Source organism: Mustela erminea, chromosome 2, assembly GCF_009829155.1.
Source record: "Mustela erminea isolate mMusErm1 chromosome 2, mMusErm1.Pri, whole genome shotgun sequence".
NCBI lineage: Eukaryota > Metazoa > Chordata > Mammalia > Carnivora > Mustelidae > Mustela > Mustela erminea.
The window spans coordinates 80,760,158-80,780,532 of record NC_045615.1 but is presented as its reverse complement, the minus strand read 5'-3'; the positions used below and the strand labels follow the sequence as shown (position 1 = coordinate 80,780,532).

The window sequence follows — 20,375 nt, the reverse complement described above, 5'->3', positions numbered from 1 at the left end:
GAGTCAAGTTATATCCATTGAATATCCAGATCCTTTCCAAATAAAATGAAATATTGAAACATGTTATTGAACATAAGCTTATGTACTTTTAGCTTCCTTTTACAGAGAAACTAAAGATAGTCCATGAAAGTACATGTTTCTAGAAATTATAAAAAAATTTTATAGGTGTGCCAATCCACAGAATGCTAACATAAAAGACAGTTTACAATTGCTTACTTCTTAGCTTTTGTTAGAAATCAAAGGCTTCTAAGGGTGAAAAATTCTAATATGTGTAACTAAAAGCACTAAGGATATTGAGGAAAATGAATTTTATGATCTGCCTAAGATCAGAATGAATTTAATTAAACAAATGAGTCCTAATATCAAAGTAACCTGGTGCAAAATCAGAATTTTGTTTTCTATCTGTTAAAAGGACAAAATTTTCTTGGTCCATTGGTCTGCTCTCACTGGAGATTATAAAAGGATTTCCTTACCTTTCAAAGTGATATACCTAAAAAACAAGAATTCTGTTTCATCAAAATAATTTCCTGTGTTGTTTTTATCAAATCTTTTATTACTGAAGCCTAGGACTCTCAATATTAAAAGAATTAAGTTTTACTCAGAACCACGAAGTCTTCTATATTTGCCTATGAAGTCTTTTTTTTTAAGATTTTTTTTTATTTATTTGACAGAGAGAGATCACAAGTAGGCAGAGAGGCAGGCAGAGAGAGAGAGAGGAGGAAGCAGGCTCCCTGCTGAGCAGAGAGCCCGATGCGGGACTCCATCCCAGAACCCTGAGATCATGACCTGAGCAGAAGGCAGTGGCTTAACCCACTGAGATACCCAGGCACCCTGCCTATGAAGTCTTTAATTGTCACTGTGGTTAAATAGATAACTGAATATTGTTTCATAGTGATTTATGGTCTTAAATGCCCATAGTGACTTATGATCTTAAAGCCTTTTGATATTTTTTGACAACCTTCCTAAAAAACAAATTCTAAATGAAGATTTTTTGACTTGAATTAACTTTGATTTTAAGAGGGTCCCTGAAACATCTCAAAACATTTGGTCTTTCTCCTTATAAAAATATTAAGTCATTAAAGATAATTAAGTTTTTTTGATATTTTAAATTATGTGGAAAACATTGCCAAATAAGAAATAATATGAAGACATTTTTATGTTGTATAGGGATAAGTTATAAGTGTTCCAGAAATAGTGTAGAATTCCTAGAAATCTGATATGTTGTGGCACAATGTTTTCAGTCATAATTCCAGTTATTATCTTAAAATGATATGTAACATTTTACACACATTTCCTTGCAAATTGTAGTGAAATCTCATCAGATTTTTAACTGTGGCTATTTTTAAGTCTTTTGTCATTTATAGGCAGTTGTTTCATTCTGATATTTGGCAAAAATGTTTCATCTTCAAGAAGACTCATGGAAAATACTCCAAAATGCAGGTTTCTGATAACTTTCAAATAAAAACAAAACAAGGGATGCCTGAGTGGCTTAGTCCATTAAGCACTGCCTTTGGCTCAGGTAATGATCCCAGGTTCCTGGGATGGAGCACTGCTCCATCAGAGTCCCTGCTCAGTGGGGAACTTGCTTCTCTCTCTCCCTCTGCCTGCTGCTCCCTCCATTTGTGCTCTCTCTCTCTCTCTCTGTCAAATAAATAAATAAATAAATAAATAAATAAATAAATATCTTTAAACAGAACAAAACAAAACTAAATGGAGCAAGAATTTCCAGAGCTAATAAAAAAAAATGGATCCAAGTAGGACAAGCATTAATTACATATGACTAACTGAACTAAGGAGGATGATTATAATTTTGTTTGACTTTTGTTTAAAACACTGCTGGTTCTTAATGTTTTGTTTTACCAGATGTAAGGAACTTTTTTTTTCTTTTCCACGTTTATATTTCTATTTTCTATGACTTACAGAAGATTGGTAAAGTATACCTTTGTAAACAAAGATAAAGCATTTGCTTTTTCTCCCTACCTGATCCCTCCAGAATTCAGAAACTATTTTTTTCTGGTAATATAGTTGTTTCATGACAATATAGTTATTTGCACAAATTCAATGAGAATCCATTCTACTTCAACAGGACAATTGGAAATACTGGCTATATTACCAAGACTTGATTGAAATGTCATATTTGAGAAAGATCTGTGTAGATTCACATATGATCGAACAATTTTAAGAAAGTAAGGTTGATTTTATGGAGCCAAAAAAGCCCCTTGGAAAAACTGACCTGGAACCTTGTTTCTAAGGTTTCAGCAAGGTTCTTATAACCTTAGTCAGTCACTATTTTTATTACACTTACATAAGAAATTGTAAATAATGACTTTTGTAAATAATGCAAACAAATTAGTTTTACTGCAATTATCTTTTTAAAATGGGAGTAATTGTAGAAAGAATTATGTTTGTACCTTTTTAGATACTGGATCCTAAATCTGTTAAATGTCTTTCATGTTTTGTTACATACCTATACACTGGACTAGATCCTGAATTCTAGCTTTCTCTAATATCTGACCACAACTCACCAAAGTAACATTTCCAATTTTCTCTCATCCCTCTGATTCGGAATTGCTAAGAACAAAGATTTCCCTTCAATTTCCTTGGTAAAGACTGTACCATGTCCTTCTCACTACTCAGATGGCAGCCAAACTCCAGGGACTTGTGGAATAACATCTCACAGTTAGAGAAAACTCCATTTGAGATCTGTTCCTGTACAAATGCTGGAAACCTCCAAGTCAAACTGACTAGAAAGAGAAGTAGCAGACATCTAGGCAGATATCTTCTTCCTAAGGTGCCAGATCAAGACTTCACACTCTAACTAAACATAAAACCCTCTCTTCTTCTCTTTCTTACCTTTACTCTGGCATTTGCCTGGAAAGATAATGCCATCATCAGTATCTCTCACACCATTGTTAAGGGAGGGAAATTTTAAAAATTAAATCATCTGATGTGTGTTGGGCTTAGCTTAAAGTGGAGGGGATACTGGTGTCAGAGAAAGTTATCCTTCTTTTCATAATTACATAACATTAATTAATTCCTTTACCTAGCAAGAAGTAAAAAAAAAAAAACAGGCAATGGGCTTTTTCTCACAGAAAAATCATAAACTGCAAATAATATAAATCGTTAGCCATTTAGAACACTGTGATTAAATAGCTAAATTTGAAATACAAATACAGAAGATAGTAATCTAAATTGTGCCCCAAATTTCACATTAATCATTAGTAAGAAATTTCTGTTTCCTTTTTAAAAGATATTTATTTGAGGTGGGGGGGGTGGTCAGGGAGAAGTAAAAGGGAACGGAGAAAGAATCTCAAGCAGACTCTGCACTGAGCACAGAGCCCAATGTGGGGCTTTATCTCAGGACCCTGAGATCATGACCTGAGCCCAAACTGAGTGAGATGCTTAACTGACTGAGACTCCCAGGCACCCCAAGAAATTTCTGTTTATTAACAGATTTGAAAAATTATTAGCTTACCTAGATAATTTCCTTAAAATGTATAAGGCTGTTATTAAATCATTTATTTTGTTTTATGGATATATGCAATTTAAGTGAAAAACTATAGGATAGACTTTAAAATATTGTAATTTTAAATAACCTGTTTTTTCCAAATGCAAATTAAAACATCAATCTTTAGCTGCTATGAGAGCAAATTGGAATGATAAAGACATAAATACACGGTTATATCTGTAGATATTTTTTATTATTTGAGAAAATAATTTGACTAAGAAACCTAAATGCAACCAGCAATTAACTGAATAAACTGCTGATCAAAGCAAAATTACCTCTCGATAATCTCTATTTTAGCCCTCTTATATCACATTTCAACAATTAACATTCTTTGGAAAAGAGCATACAATGCTTAACCTTGATTATTGGATCCCAAAAGTGGTCAACGTATAGTAGAGATTCAATAGATCCCTGGAATGTTAGGTTTCAAAACAAATTCAGGCTCTGAGTTACCTCATCAGCATCCATCGCTGTCAGCTGCATAATCTTAGAGCCATCTCCAATGTTCTCCTCCACGGTAAGATCCAGCATGTCTGTTGGAAATACTGGCGGATTGTCATTGATATCCTGAAGTGTTATTTCAACCTACCAGGAGAGAAAGAAACAGAGGAATGTCCCACATGCCTGCAAGGTACCAGTTAAGACGTATACCAGGATCCCACTGGCCAGCTAAGCCTTCCAAAAGGAATCAGAACCTTTATATAACATCCAAATAACAGAAAATATCCTAAAGGAAGCTGTGAAATCTTCACAAAAACTATAAAATCCAAGTAAAAATCATTTGATTTATTGATAGTAACTGACTTTACAGGGGTGCCTTGGAGTTTATACAAGAAAAGGCCCACTGATTAACTGTTGATTTAATCCCCAGATTTGTGCACCACGGAAGAACTGCCCAGACTTAGGACCACCTGCCATTCAACCATTAAATGTCACCAGACACACAAATGAGGGGGTGTAGAATTTCTTCATGAAATGTTTACATATTAGCAATGTCTGGGAGAAATAAAGACATTCACATTTAGTTTTAAGAGACTCTCACCATTTTCCTTTTTAAAGTGAACTCCCAACTCATGGGGGAAAATACGTGCATCCTCTTTTCTTTCTAGTTCCCCTCCTATCAGGACTTCTAAATGTGACTACAGCTAAACAAATGTACTGTTTATATAAACTGCAAATATTAACAGTTTTGTTTGAAAGATCCTAGTCAGAGTTATTTGTTTGCTTCTCTGCCTCAGAAAAATTGTTTAGAAGGAAGGGTTTGTGAAGTCTAAATATGAACTTCAAACCATGTGTTTTCTCTTTTGAGTTAGGTGCTAAAAGCTGTATATCTGATGAGAAAAGGGAAGACAGCTGCTAATAAAATTGTAAGTTTCCCCAGTTGGGTCACAAAATTAAGTCATGGAGAAAAACCATCCAGCCATTTAGCTAGGATATAACTAAGACATTTTTCTCATGGGATGAAATGTCATATTTTATAGTTAAACTGTAAAAACTCCATCAGATCTCAGAGCAATGCAGACGAATATGAGGAAAGAGAAGAGAGTAAAAGAATTCTGGTTTCTTCTTTCCTGGGAGGAGGTGGAGTGGGATTGAGGGGGAAGCAAGAGGTAGGACTGTCATAATTCTCTGACAGGGAATGAATGAGAACGATAACATAGCTAGACTAATAAGTGGATGAGCAAATGATAAAAAGAAAAACCCAGAAAACAATATATAAAATTAAGTACTAAAGAATTATGATACCTCTAATTCCATCTCTTAATAGTAGGGAAGTGTTTGATAAAAAGTTAATCTTGGTTTTAAAGGTGTGAGCACAGACCTAGGAGTTCCTTAGAGCTAGGGAGAGACTTTGAGGAAAAGGATTTTATAAACCAGAATTCCAGGTCCTACAATCCAAAGTCAAACTTATAATCTCATCTCTGGAACATACTGAATGCATATGAAGTTTTCATGTAGGAGGAGCTTTGATATATATAGATATATTTTTTTTCAAAAGCTTGAAAAATATGGATTTAAGAATCAATGACCAATGGTCATCCAAAAGTATAACCATTAATGCTTTTAGAAATTAATAATTATCTTCATATTATAGATGCCTGAATTTTCATATATGTGTGCACAATCCTTAAAACACAGTATAAAAATAAATGAAGAATAAGAGATAATGGATGGAAATACCTCATTATTCAACTCTGACATTTTAGCTTAATAGATTTTTTTCTCAATTCTAAATTGTCTTTCATCTGTAGTTTTATGATTTGGTCTAATTGGAAACCAACACGCCAACCTTGTTTATGCTCATGTGTGTGTGTGTGAAAGAGAGAGAAAGATATTTTATAAGTGTATTTGTGAGAAAATGTGAATATGAATGTGTGTGTTTATCAAAGTGTATGAGTTGTGGAGTGTGTGTGCGGGTATATGTGCTTAAGAAAGAACACTAGTTGAGATAAGGGAAATCCATATTGGCACCAATTAAATATGACATCAAAGATGCATTGGGAAATAGTACCATGCACTAGAAACATGCTGGGTATGCTGGGTATTCTAGAAAGTTACCTCATTAAAAATGGTGAGTGCATGAATTGAACAAGCCCCTTCTGTATTTTAATAATTATAACAAAGTAACTAATATACTAAATGCTAGACATAGTTTTAGGTTATATGTGTGTGTACATACATACATATACATACACATACACACACTTTAAAAGTTCTCTAAAGAGCCCTATGAGGAAAATATCATTATGTTCCCAGTAGAGAAACTAGTTAACAAAAGTAAAGAGGTTAAGTAATTGCCCAATAACACAGAGCTGGAAAGTAAGTTTTCTCTACTGCCATGCAAAACTGTCTCTCATGTCTAAGTGTGTATATTCAATAAACACAACGAGTCATTTGAAAAATATGTCACAACCAAATGCACATATTATTTCTGTCTGGAAATCTAAATTACTTACATATGAACTAACTAGCCATATAATCATGGGTCAGTCAATAAATCTCTCTCTGTCAGAATTTTTTTTTTAAGATTTTATTTATTTATTTGAGAGAGAGAGAATGAGAGAGAGAGAGAGAAAGAGAGAAAACATGAGTGGAGAAAGGTCAGCAGGAGAAGCAGACTCCCTGTTGAGCAGGGAGCCCCATGTGGGACTTGATCACAAGACTCCCAGTATCATGACCCAAGCCAAATGCAATCGCTCAACCAACTGAGCCACCCAGGCGCCCCTCTCTGTCAGAATTTAAGAAAAAATAGAATAATAGAAAAGAAGACTATTCTATTGATTCTTAAATACAGCTCTAGAAGTCTCTGATCATGTATGCTCTATGAGATTTTGGTATAGAAATAGTTTTCCTATTTTATTTTATTTTATTTTATTTAAACATTTTATTTATCTCTTTAAGAGAGTGAGAAAGAGCATGAGCTGGGGGACAGGCAGATGGAGAGGGAGGGACAAATTCCCCGCTGAGCAGGGAGCTGGACCCCTGGCTTAATCCCAGGACCCTGGGATCATGACCTGAGCTGAAGGCTCACTTACTTACCCAAATGTGCCAGGTGCCCTGAGCTTTCCTATTTTTTTAGAAAGAATAAATTTAGTTTAATACTAATGAGTCCAAAACTAGACATTTCTGAATGTATCTATAGTCAACCAATTATAAAAATAGATTTAGAACATTTCATCATTGCATCTGCTATATGCAAATGTTATTTTTTGGATACCCCATTGTCATTCATTTAATGTCAGGCCATCCTTTTTCCTAAAATCAGTGTCAACTTACCAATTAAAAAGTTAAGAACTTCCTATATCTTTCTTGGGGGACAGAAATATAGATATTTCTCTTAATTGCTCTGTAACTCTTTTTTCCACAATTCCTCAGATATCCTCAAAAACTATTTAGCATGACTTTTCTCAGTTTTCCCAATAGACAAGGGTAATGAATTATGTAGAAAAGGAGATATAAACTCCTTAGCACAGGTAGGTGTCATCCTGCAATCCCTTCACTTCTCCTGCTCCTCTATGCCATGTTTCTACCTACCAAGAATTTCAGGACCATGGACCCTGTTTGTGATGAGGTTCTCACTGATTCCAGTATTTATTCATTCAATATTTTTTTTTAAAAGATTTTATTTATTTATTTGACAGAGAGAAATCACAAGTAGTCAGAGAGGCAGGCATAGAGAGAGAGAGAGAGGGAAGCAGGCTCCCTGCTGAGCAGAGAGCCCGATGCGGGACTCGATCCTAGGACCCTGAGATCATGACCTGAGCCGAAGGCAGCGGCTTAACCCACTGAGCCACCCAGGCGCCCCGTCATTCAATATTTTAGAATCTATCACACAACAGGCATATATTAATCACTAAAACTACAGAAGAAAACAAGACAGTTCTCATCCCTTGCAGGAAAGGAATGGGATTTGATAATAGAAATATTGTCGACATCTTGATCTCAAAAAGTTTGTCTCCCACACCATGGATAATTCTTTGAATTGCCTTACATTTTGCCCTTGCCAGTTAGCACCCTCCAGATGACTCCAGAGCCTAACATGTGCTTGGCTAGCTCTTAGATCTGCCACTAACCTAAAAGTCTTATTCCATTATAATGCTTTCTTCATACTAAGATTTGATATGAATTGTTCGCATATCATTTATCATAGGATATATGGTATCATATAAATATAAAACACAGGAGTGAAACATTAATAGTTTAGAAAAGATATCTGGAAACAAGAATTAAGACTTTATAATTTTTAAAGATTTCTTTCTATACAAATGAGATCACTTTCATAATACAGACAAGGGCTATTAGTAGTTCATTTTAAAATTCTAAGATTTTAAAATAGTCTACAATATTGTTCCTAAGCTAAGAAATGTATATGTTGAAAAATGCATTCTTCTCTTAAAGAGATAAATCAAAAACTACTGCACAGCTAAGTTTTTAGTCCTAGCACTGCCACTCAGTGTTTTATGTTTATCTTTTAATTGTTTAGACTTGAAATAAAATAATTGCACTTAAATATTCATTTTTCAAAATTAATATAAAATAATCATCTTTCAAAATTAAAATAAAATAAATAAAATAACACATTTTGTTCACATTTTGTCCACATTTTGAACTCCAAAACTTTCTTCACAAGTGGCTATATTTAAAATAAAAACAAAACAGAAACTGCCAACAGCTTCCATAATTTAAGTCCAGGGGGCATTTCCAAGGTATCTATTCTGAAAGTTTGTGAAAATCTACTCTTCAAGGTTAAAGAAACATTACACCATGAAGATAAGGCACTTGCACATTTATGCCACCTATCAAATATTGACCTTTGTGCTTAGGTAGGTGATGCTTCAAAAACATATGTGGTTTCACCTGCTACAATTACAAGGGCAGTTGGTAACTTTGTGGTTGACTTACTCATAACAAAACATCAGTTGCAGCTAATGGTTGAGCCATAGGTATTGTCCAATGCCACCACCTCTAAAGACCTGCAGAATAATGACTTTCTTGGCTGAGACACCTGATCCCTAGGCAGTGAAACCCTGCTAAATGAATGATTATATTTAGAAACAAAAACATGATTGAGATTAAGGGGGCTAATGACCAATTAATTTAAAAACAGGCTGTCTTTTGTTGGTTTAATAAAGGTAAAATTTAAATTTAAAAAATGTGGCTTTAAGTATTTTTACCAAACTTTTTATGCTGAAGGAAGAGTACTTGATATTCTGGCTGCTGAATTGTTAAATAGATATTTAAAAAGAAAAAATTTCATTATTTATAAACTGTGTAAATAGTTGCTATGAAATAAATACAAAGCTTCTATATCAACCTTTTTCTGTAATATGTAGTCTGTCATTTTATTCTGCAGTGAATCAAGAATGATATTATATCTTGGGGATTAATTTGTAATTTTTAAGTGAATAAATCAGCATACTCAATAAGTAATCATTAATTAGCAATATCAATTATCAAATAAGTCATACATGTAGCTCTAACTATAAAACATGGCATATCACTGATTTAAATTGAAATTACAAAGGTAATATGTTATAGACAAGGTTAAGGAATTGACTAAAATATCAGGGTCCATTATGAACTGATCCCCCAGTTAATAAATCAGTAATTTCATTGTGGTCACTTAATCAACCACAATTAAAATTCATAACATCTCTGCAAGCTAAATAAAGTGGTTCTTAGTGAATAAGGATGAACACATATCTAAAACATTTTTTTAAATTCAAACCTTCTTACAAACTACGTAAAATGGTTCTTAATAAATAAGAATGAAAAACAACCCATTTTTTTTTTCCTTTTAGGAACTATAGAGTTTATAGTACATTAAAAGCTCAGAAATCCATATATTTGCAGGTAGATGTATTAAAATTTGAGGAGGAACATTAAATATCATCAAGTCCATCTCTTTTATTTTACACAGAATCAAAACTAAGGCATTGAAATGTCAAGTCATTTATCTAAGAAAAGCAATGGCCAGCCTCCTATCTCGAGCCCAGTGATTTTTTTCCAGAGATCTGTGTGTGGAAAGAGCCAGAGCCAGAGCTAGAGTGCAAGCTGAATATCTTAGACCAAAGCTTCTAATCTGTGCATGAAGACAATGAGCTTTCAAACAAAATATGCATTTGATATCAATAAGAAAATGATTTGAAGAAATTTAGATTTGATATCTACTCTACAAATACTATTTTATCTACAGTTTTTTTTTCATTTTTAAGTTTTTTCTTATTCACAATAAGGGAAAATAATCTGTGAAGGTTTGCTTTAACAATGCCACTGAAAACTACTAATCATTGAGTAGGGAAGTGGTAGGAATATATAACAAGTAAGGGAACTAGATAAATTCTCTATAGATATCAATAAAAGTTACTGCTTTAAAAATGTCTAAAAAGAATTTGTTTCTTTTTCTTAAAAGATGCAATCATAGATATTCATTTTTCAGAAATGACTAAAATCTAAATGGTTGGTGAGATAGACATGAAGTACACAAAATCCTAAAATAGTAAAAGATGCATCAAGACATACAGTATGTGATTAGTTGCTTTTTTAGTGGCAAAAATACTTACATTATTGTCTTTTTACTTTTGTGAAACTGACACCCCCAAATTAAGTTTCTCAAGTAATATTATTACCTAGACCACATAAACTGTGACAGAACATTACACCAAAAATGATGCTTAGAGTTCATACATATGGTTTCCAAAGCTGTGACAATCCCATAAAGATTGCTTTTCAATACACCTCTTATTTAACTAACAGTCCCGCTAAAAAAAAAAAAAAAAAAAAAAAAATTATTTCAACAACAGAATTTTGTTGCTCTGATTTCTTCAATAAATGTGCATATTACAGGAATTCATCAGTGAGAATCTCTTCATTTTACCAAAGATCATTTATACTGTTCAGTGAATTAGTGCCTTTTAAACTCTGAGATTTTGATTTCCATTCTTACAACTTATGTATGCCTAGCATATACTTTTTACCATAGAGAGATTTCCATTTTAAAAAACAAACCCAGGTTATTTTTGCATTTTTATCAGAGTCATAAGTTCAGCAAATTTAATACAGTAGATATGTTACTAGTATAAAAGAGTACATTGAGGGGTGCCTGGGTGGCTCAGTGGGTTAAGCCTCTGCCTTCGGCTCAGGTCATGATCTCAGGGTCCTGGGATCGAGCCCCACATAGGGCTCTCTGCTTGACAGGGGGCCTGCTTCCCCGACCCCCACCTCTCTTTACCTGCCTCTCTGCCTACTTGTTATCTCTCTCTCTCTCTGTCAAATAAATAAATAAAATCTTAAAAAAAAAAAAGAGTACATTGATCATGTGTTGTGATGAGCACTGGGTGTTATACATAACTAATGAATTGTTGAACACTACATCAAAAACTAATGATGTATTATATGTTCACTAATTGAACATAATAAAAAAAAGAAAAAAATCTGCTAATCAGTTCACCTCCCCTTAATTTCCTTTGCATATTAGTCCTCTTTAATGATAATACTTCTTAACAGAAAATGAAAAATTGTAGAGCTGTCAGTAAGAGCAATTGCTTTGGAAGGCAACATCATTCTTTTTTGGTGTATAATTCCAAAATAAACAAAGGACCCCAAGCAATAGAATAGGCCAAGAAAAAAAAAAAAAAAGTGCATTGATCAAAGTTGCTTTCTATCACAATGATATTTAGAATCAATCCAAATCCTATTGATTTCCTAGCTTTTGTTTGCCTCTCATGCCATCATGTATAAATTTTATGATATGAAATCCTATTGGATGGTAACTCAATAACTTCATACTCAAAATGATAACTTAAAAGAGCTTTAGACAAATATGTATGTTTTGTTCAGAAAATCTCCCACTTGGGAGACTGGAAGGTAATCAACACACATCACTACTTCAGAAACAGCTACACAAAACACCACACAAATCATGAGTAAACCTGAAGGAATAACTAAGCTCTTTCAAATGTGCATTACCCTTAATAGGTCATTATGAGGTCACTCAAAGAGCACTTTACTACATGATGCTCTACTTTTTTTTTTTAAGATTTTTAATTATTTTTATTTATTTGACAGAGATCACAAGTAGGCAGAGAGGCAGGCAGAGAGAGAGAGGAGGAAGCAGGCTCCCTGCTGAGCAGAGAGCCCGATGCGGGGCTCCATCCCAGATCAGGACCTGAGCTGGAGGCAGAGGCTTAACCCACTGAGCCACCCAGGCACCCCCATGATGCTCTACTTTATACTGTGTAGGTGCTACTGAAATTCACTGGGGGGAAAAGTCTAATCTTACACTCAAAACAACTTTTATTCATCAGAGTGAAAACAAGATGCTGAGACCTACCACTTCATTTTCTGTATGCACGCTCAAGTGAGGGCTTGAAGTTGAAAGCAAATGAACCAAGCTGAAATCCCCACGATGATCAGTACAACCATCACGCCTGGCCGGTCATTTCCTTTGACCCTGGCAAAGGAAAACTCCACCTTTCCTGCCTGAGAGGAGACTGTGCGAAGTAGAGGTCTGCCCTCAGTGCAGTGAGAGGCTCTGTGCTAGGGGACAGCTTGCTGTCACCACATTGGGTGGTGTGTAAAAAGGAATATTCTGGGACTTGATATGAAATTTGAAACTCGAGCACAACATTCATTAAAGAAAAACATCAGGAGAAAATACATCAAAACCACGGCTCCAATAAATAATCGAATTTATATTTTAAATGTTTGGCAATAGTTTCACATGGTCACTGTTCAGTTCAAGTCGACTATTACAGGATTCATTTAATTCAATGAGACTGACACATTTTATGTGCTATACAAGCTTCTAACAACAAGGTTTTATTTAGTAAATCTATGCTAAAGCCTATATATACTAAGATTACATAGCAGAACTTCTAGTTTAATTTCAACAGAAAGTCTGACATTCTATGTTCCTTCTCTTATTGAACTAACTATATCATCTCATTTGATAGGACATACATACATACTCTTTTTCAAAATTTCAAGTTGAGAGCTAAATTCAGTCATTAGGAAAGAGAAAATTCAACATGTATTATTATTTATGTGTTTAGTCTCTTAAGTACTTTCATTTCTTAACAACAATAAAACACTGTATTGCCATGAAAGGTTGGTGCCAGGGTTTGCATAGTTCCTTTAATTTTGTTCTTCATTTCTTTCCCTATTTTGGGTGACCACTGGGAATTCTGCTGCCATGAGTCTGGGCGAAACATTTCACTACATCCAGAACACTTCATCATGCTGCCGAGCCAAACTCTATTATGGTTTGTGACTGACTCATATTTTAGTTATGAGAAGGCCTTAGCAAAGAACAGTTTATATTTAATAGTCTTAAATGTCAGGAATGTAATGTTTGGACTATGTAGGTATGCAAGGTCTAATCATATTCTGTGAACAATGTTTTTAGGTAGTTACTTATTTATAATGTATAATCGATCTAATTCAAAAGAGTATGTGGTAGCTGTATTAATAGTATGCTCTCTCATCCTGATGGTATTTCTGAACTTTTGAAATGCAAATCTTCAAAGTAAAGGGAGAAATGGGACTTTGGAGAAAAGATCTATGATTCCATGTTATGAAAGCCAGGCAGGGGCTAGGTGGAACCTATTAGGGAAAACCAACAGAGCCATCACTACTATGTATGTGTAAGCAAACCAGAACTCTGGAGGACACAGGTCTGTTGCAGGCTCAAACTTTGCTGAGGTTTCAGAGATCATCAGAAATTAAATCTATGTATTTAGGTATAGTTTTTCTTTAGAATGACAAAAAAGCTGGAAAATTATTGCATTTTACTAGAAGAGGAGCACTTACATGCTATATATATATGTATATACATATATATACACATATATATGTACATTAAATTTAGTTTTATTAAATTGTTTTACAGAAAACAATTTAGTAAAGTAAACATGGTATAATGATAATATTTAAGGAGATGACACTTAATTTGGGAATTATAATCTCCTCTTTTTGGAATCTTAGGCTAGCAAATATTTTGTCATTTTAAACTTTATACTTTAACTTTAAATTATGTGTGTATTTAGATACCTGTGTGTTTATTTCACACAAACTTGTACTGTTTCTATTCCAAATGTTCTGGAGTATGAGGAAAGAAGGAAGCATGCACATTTCAGGGTTTTTTTAGTTTAATTTTGAAAGCAAAGTAAAAATAAACATAATGAGGTTTAAAACAAAACATATTTCTCATATAAGCTACACGTATGTAACTGTGACCAATTATATTTCTCAAACAAAAGCAATTACATTAATCTCTCATCACTAGAAGTCTTCTAGCAGTCAGAAGCATATGTTCCTGGGATTTTGATGCATTTCTAACTAGGAAAGAAACTGTATGAGTAACAGGCAGGCTTGGAGAGTAGCCAGAAATGACAAGAATGGCTAGAAGTGCGGACAAGACATAGTTAACTCCATTCTTGAAACAAAATGCTTTCCATAACTCGCTAAATTTGTGGTGACATAATAGAAAGCTAGTTTTGTTGTGCTTTCAATATTGTTCAAATTAGAACCAAATAAGGATTTCTTTTAAGGCAGAGGCAATCATGTGTAACCACTTCAACTTTTCCTGAAATCAATACTGCATAATTTCAGACTTTTAACAGATTCTTAAGGACGCCCAAAAGTAAATGCAGAATAAAGGATCAAGTTGAAGTATGTGTGGTTGCATACGAAACTTATGGAAATTTTTTATACTATTCTTCAAAACAAATACCCTGCAAAAGCATCCTGTAGTATACTTTTCAAAAGATGTTAATCTGAATGTGGTAAACATATATCAAAAGGAAAACATAGTATAAAACAAACATATAAAAGTATTCCACCCTTTTATTTCTTCACTTTTCACACTTATTTTTGCCCTATAGCAAGGGATTTTATAAAATGTATAAGACTCCTACTCAGACTGCTGAAAAACAGAAAAGTAGTTTTATTTATATTAGAGTTACAAATTGTGGTAGACTGAAACACTGACCCTGATTCTTCACCCCTCTCTATAAGCAACTTTATAGCTTCTCACTAAAGGTGGGCTTTCTCTCTTTACCCCTTGGCTTTGGACTCATCCACAATGGCCAACTGTTTTGGTCAATGAGATATTTATAAATACGACACAGGTGGGTGCTTGAAATATGCTTGCTCTCTTATACATCTATTGTGGTCACTATAACAGTATGTTTCTCCTAGTCCACTAGTATCAGAATGAAAACAACAGGTATTGAGTTGACAAGTCTCAGCTAAGACACTTGTATGGTTTGAAGCAGAGCCTCCCAGTTGAACCGAGCCTAGATCAGCCAAAATGCACCCTACCTGCAGGTTCACAAGAACGATGTGCGTTCCTGTAGGCTTTTGAGACTTTTGTGGCTTGTTATTATGCAACATTATTGTGTCAACAGTTAACAAATACACAATTCAAAACAATGGCTACATTAATTTAATATTTTACTTAATCTTCATTTGTAAATAAGAGAGTACTATTTTAATAGGCAAAAAGATAAAAGATTGTATATACCAATATCTATGATCTGTGATACACCTTATCATGTGTGCTAAGTTTTATTGTGTGAATCTATTAATACATTTTCCTACCTGTATAACTTCCTACTCTCACTTCACATACCATACCCCTAACTTTCAGAAGGGAAACTCAAAACAAGATGTGACCTTCAAATCTTCCCCCACCCAAACCAAAGACTGGGGGAGGAAGGTAGGACTACTTGACCCACGAGGAGCAAATTATGACTAGATTGAGTCAATTAGATTGCCTTAAGAAAGAGTAGAATGTTATGGAAGAGTAGAAAATTAAGAAAAAATGGGAAATCTATAAGAGAACAATAATGGCAGAACTGCAATTAAAGAATGTAGTCCCCATGAATATATACACTCCATCTTTAGTAGCTTTGTAGTATCCACATTAGACTTGACTACACTCTTTTTTTTATGGGCATTAAAGAGGGCACGTGGTATGAAGAGCATTGGGTGTTACACAAAACTAATGAATCATTGAACACTATATCAAAAAATAATGATGTACTATATGTTGGCTAATTGAATTTAAATAAAAAATACACTTTTTAAATATTTTTAATTTTTTTTACATTTTTTTAGATTTTATTTTATTTTATTTTATTTATTTATTTGACAGACAGAGATCACAAGTAGGCAAAGAGGCAGACAGAGAGAAAGAGGCGGAAGCAGGCTCCCTGCTGAGCAGAGAACACAAAACAGGGCTAGATCCCAGGACTCTGGGATCATGACCTGAGCTGAAGGCAGAGGCTTTAACCCACTGAGCCACCCAGGTACCCCCACTCTTTTTTTTTTAAATGGAATTACTGCAATGTCAAAATAATCTCTCTGCTCGATTTCACCTCTGGTCAATTGCACATTAGTCTTCTCTGTGGAAGAAATTTCTATTACTTGACATAAATGACATACAGTTTTGACTTATAGCCAATCTATTTTATTTTAGTTGTTCAATTGATTAGTATATTTGTTATACTTCCTTACAGATCTTAAACAACTATCTCAAACTATAAAATTAAAACCCTATTTTAGAGGGCTGTCTGGGTGGTTCAGATGGTTGGGTGTCTGCCTTTGGCTCAGGTCATGACCTTCAGGTCCTGGAATCTTCAGGTACTAGGACTGAGCCTCACATCTGGCTCCCTGCTCAGTAGGGAGCCTGCTTCCCCCCTTCCTCTGCCTCTACCCTATTCATACTCTCTCTTTCAAATAAATAAATAACATTTTTAAAAAACCCATTTTAGAGTTGTGTGGGATTATTTTTTTACTTCAAAACTATAACAGGGATGCCTGGGTGGCTCAGTTGGTTAAGCAGCTGCCTTCAGCTCAGGTCATGATCCCAGCGTCCTGGGGTCAAGTCCCACATCAGGCTCCTTGCTCGGCAGGGAGCCTGCTTCTCTCTCTGCCTCTGCCTGCCATTCTGTCTGCCTGTGCTCGCTCGTGCTCTTTCTCTCTCTCTCTCTCTGACAAATAAATAAATAAAATCTTTAAAAAAAAAAAAACTATAACAATTTAAATTTATTTGAAACAGCATTAGCTCTTCAATACATAAGAATGAATATAGTTTTTGTTTAATGGGAAATAAATATATAGCTTCTGAAAATCTTGAAATCACTGTCAAAACAAAAGATTTTTTATAGTGTACTGTGCTTTAATTATATTTAGAAATCCTTTAAATGAACTCAGAAATACTGCTTCTCTTCTAAGCTTTGATGGCAATGCTTAGTTTCCACCATATTGTCCTTCATACAGGAGGCACTTAATATATGCTTATTCGATGACTTAAAAGCCAATATGCTCATTACCCAGATAGAAAAACCAAATAATATCTCCATCAGAAAAGAGAACTACAGGCCAATATCCTTAATAATGTAGAAGCAAAACTCAACTGAATCCAACAATACATTATAAAAATCACTCATCATGATCAAGTGGGATTTACTCTTGGGCTGCAATGGTGATTCAGTATTCTCAAGTAAGTCAATGTTATAGGTCACATCAATAAGAGAAAGGATAAGAACCACAAGATTATTTCAGTAGAAGCAAAAACAAAAACAAAACCCCTCAACAAAGTAGGTGTAGAGAGAATATACTTCAACATAATATAGGCTATATATGAAAAACCCACAGCTAACATCATCTTTAAGGAGGAAAAACTGAGAGCTTTTCCTTTAACATCAGAAACAAGACAAGGATGTGCACTCTCTTCACTTTTACTCAACATAGTCCTGGAAGTGCTAGCCACAGCTATCAGACAACAAGAGAAAATAAAAAGGATCCAAATCAGTAAAACTTTCACTATTTGCAGATGATATAATACTATATATAAAAAATCCAAAAGACTTGACAAGAAAACTGCTAGAACTGATAAACAAATTCATGCAAGTCGCAGGAACACAATCAAGATACAGAAATTTGTTGCATTTGTCTACACCAATAATGAAGCAGCAGAAACAGAAATTAAGAAAACAGTATGATTTATAATTGGACTCAAAATAATAAGATACCTAGGAATAAGCATAATCAAAAAGGTGAAAGACCTGTACTCTGAAAACTGTAAAACCCTGATAAAAGAAATTCAAGATGACACAAAGAAATGGAAAGGCATTCCATACTCATGGACTGCAAGAACAAATATTCTTAAAATGTCTATCCAAAAAAATCTACACATTTAATCCCATCCCTATCAAAATACCAACAGCATTTTTCACAAAACTAGAACAAACAATCCTAAAATTTGTATGAATCACAAAAGACCTCAAACAGCCAAGCAATCTTGAAAAAAAAAAGTAAAGCTGGAGAGATCACGATTCTGAACTTCAAGTTATATTACAGTGCTATAATAATAAAAACAGTATGGTAGTGGCACAAAAATAGACACATAAATCAACAGAACAGAACAGAAAACTAGGGAATAAGTACACAACTATGTAGTAAATTAATTTTTGACAAAGCTATTAAGAATATCTAATGGGAAAAAGATAGTCTTTTCAACAAAAAGTGCTGGAAAAAGTGGACAGCAACATGAAAAAGAAAGAAACTGGACCACTGCCTTACACCATACACAAAAATAAATTCGAAATGGATTAAAGACTCCTGAAACCATAAAAATCTTAGAAGAGAACACAGCCAGTACTTTTTTGACATCAGTAGTAACAACTTTTTTCTAGATAGGTCCACTAAGGCAAGGGGAGCAAACGCAAAAATAAATATTGGCATGACATCAAAATTAAAGCTTCTACACAATGAAGGAAACAATCAACAAACTAAAAGGCAGCCTATTAAAAAGATATTTATAAATGATATAGCCAATAAAGCATTAGTACCTAAAATATATAAAGAACTTATATATTCAACACCCAAAATCACCCCAATTAAAAAAATGGACAGAAGACATGACCAGACATTTCTCCAAAAAAGACATACATACATACATATGGCCAACAGACACTTGAAAGGGATTTATCAACTTAGTATTGGGGAAATGCAAATCAGAATGGGTAAAATCAGCAACACAAGAAACAATAAATGTTGACAAGGATGTGGAGAAAAAGGAACCCTCATGAACTGTTGGTAGGAATAAAAACTGGTGCAGCCCCTGTGGGAAACAGTATGGAGGGTCCTCAAAAAGTTAAAAATAGAACTACCCTATGATCTGGCAATTGCAGTAATAGGTATTTACCCAAAGAATACAAAAACACTAATTTAAAGGGATACTAGAACCTCTGTGTTTATAGCAGCATTATTTACAATAGCCAAGATATGAAAGCAGCCCAAGTGCTCATTCAATGATGAATGGATAGAGAGGATGTGAGATATATGACCCACATCTTCTCGATCCATCTATCTATATAGACATTTATATATATGTCAAATCTTAAGTATGTATCATCTCTATGTATATATATCCTCTCTCTCTCTCTCTCTCTCTCTATATATATATATATACACACACACACACACACTAATACATATACATATACACATCGATGTAATATTATTCAACTGTAAAAAGAATGAAATCTTGCCATTTGCAATGACATGGATGGTGCTAGAGAGTAAAATGCTAAACAAAATAAGTCAGTCAGAGAAAGACAAAACCACATGATTTCACTCACATGTGGAATTAAAGAATTTAAGAAACAAAGCAAAAAATCATAAGGAAAAGAGAGAGAGAGATAAATCAAGAAAAAGAGTCTTAATTATAGAGAACAAACTGATGGTTACCAGAGAAGGGCTAGGAGGATGGATGAAATAGGTGATGGGCTTAAGGAGTGCAGTTGTCGTGATGAGCACCAGGTAATGTTATGTAAGTAATCACTATATTGTATAACAAAAACTGATACAATACTATATGTCAACTACCTGGAATTTAAATAAAAACTAAAAAATACAAAATGTAAAAAAAAGGTAAACCCATATGCTCATTGCAGAAACATATTTTGTTGTTATATTCACAGGAGTGAAGAGAATTGTTTTGTTTTGTTTTTTAAGATTTTATTTATTTATCTGACACAGAGAAAGAGAGAGCACAAGTAGGCAGAGAGGCAGGCAGAGGGAGAGGGAGAAGTAGGCTCCCTGCCAAGCAAAGAGCTCAATGTGAGGCTTGATCTCAGGACTCTGGGATCATGACCTGAGCCAAAGGCAAATGATTAACCACTGAGCCACCCCAGTGCCCCCCAAATGGTGTTTTATATGCAAAATTCAGAGCAAGGATGAACCATCAACTATCACAAAAAATATAAATTAATGAAAACCTAAGAATGACTCCTGTTGACTATGAAAATAATAACTAATTAACAGAAGGGAAATTTATTAAATTTCAAGAATAAAG

The 20,375-nt window shown here is 34.1% G+C and overlaps 1 protein-coding gene across 2 annotated transcripts in view; it reads right to left on the bottom strand.

Moving 5' to 3' along the window:
* FAT4 (FAT atypical cadherin 4) overlaps positions 1-20,375 on the bottom strand; it is a 181,899-nt gene that overhangs the window by 98,457 nt on the left and 63,067 nt on the right. For both annotated transcript variants that reach the window (XM_032333361.1, XM_032333360.1), the window contains exon 3: positions 3,962-4,093. In XM_032333361.1, coding sequence (XP_032189252.1) covers positions 3,962-4,093 — 132 coding nt within the window. The remainder of the gene's footprint in view (positions 1-3,961; positions 4,094-20,375) is intronic.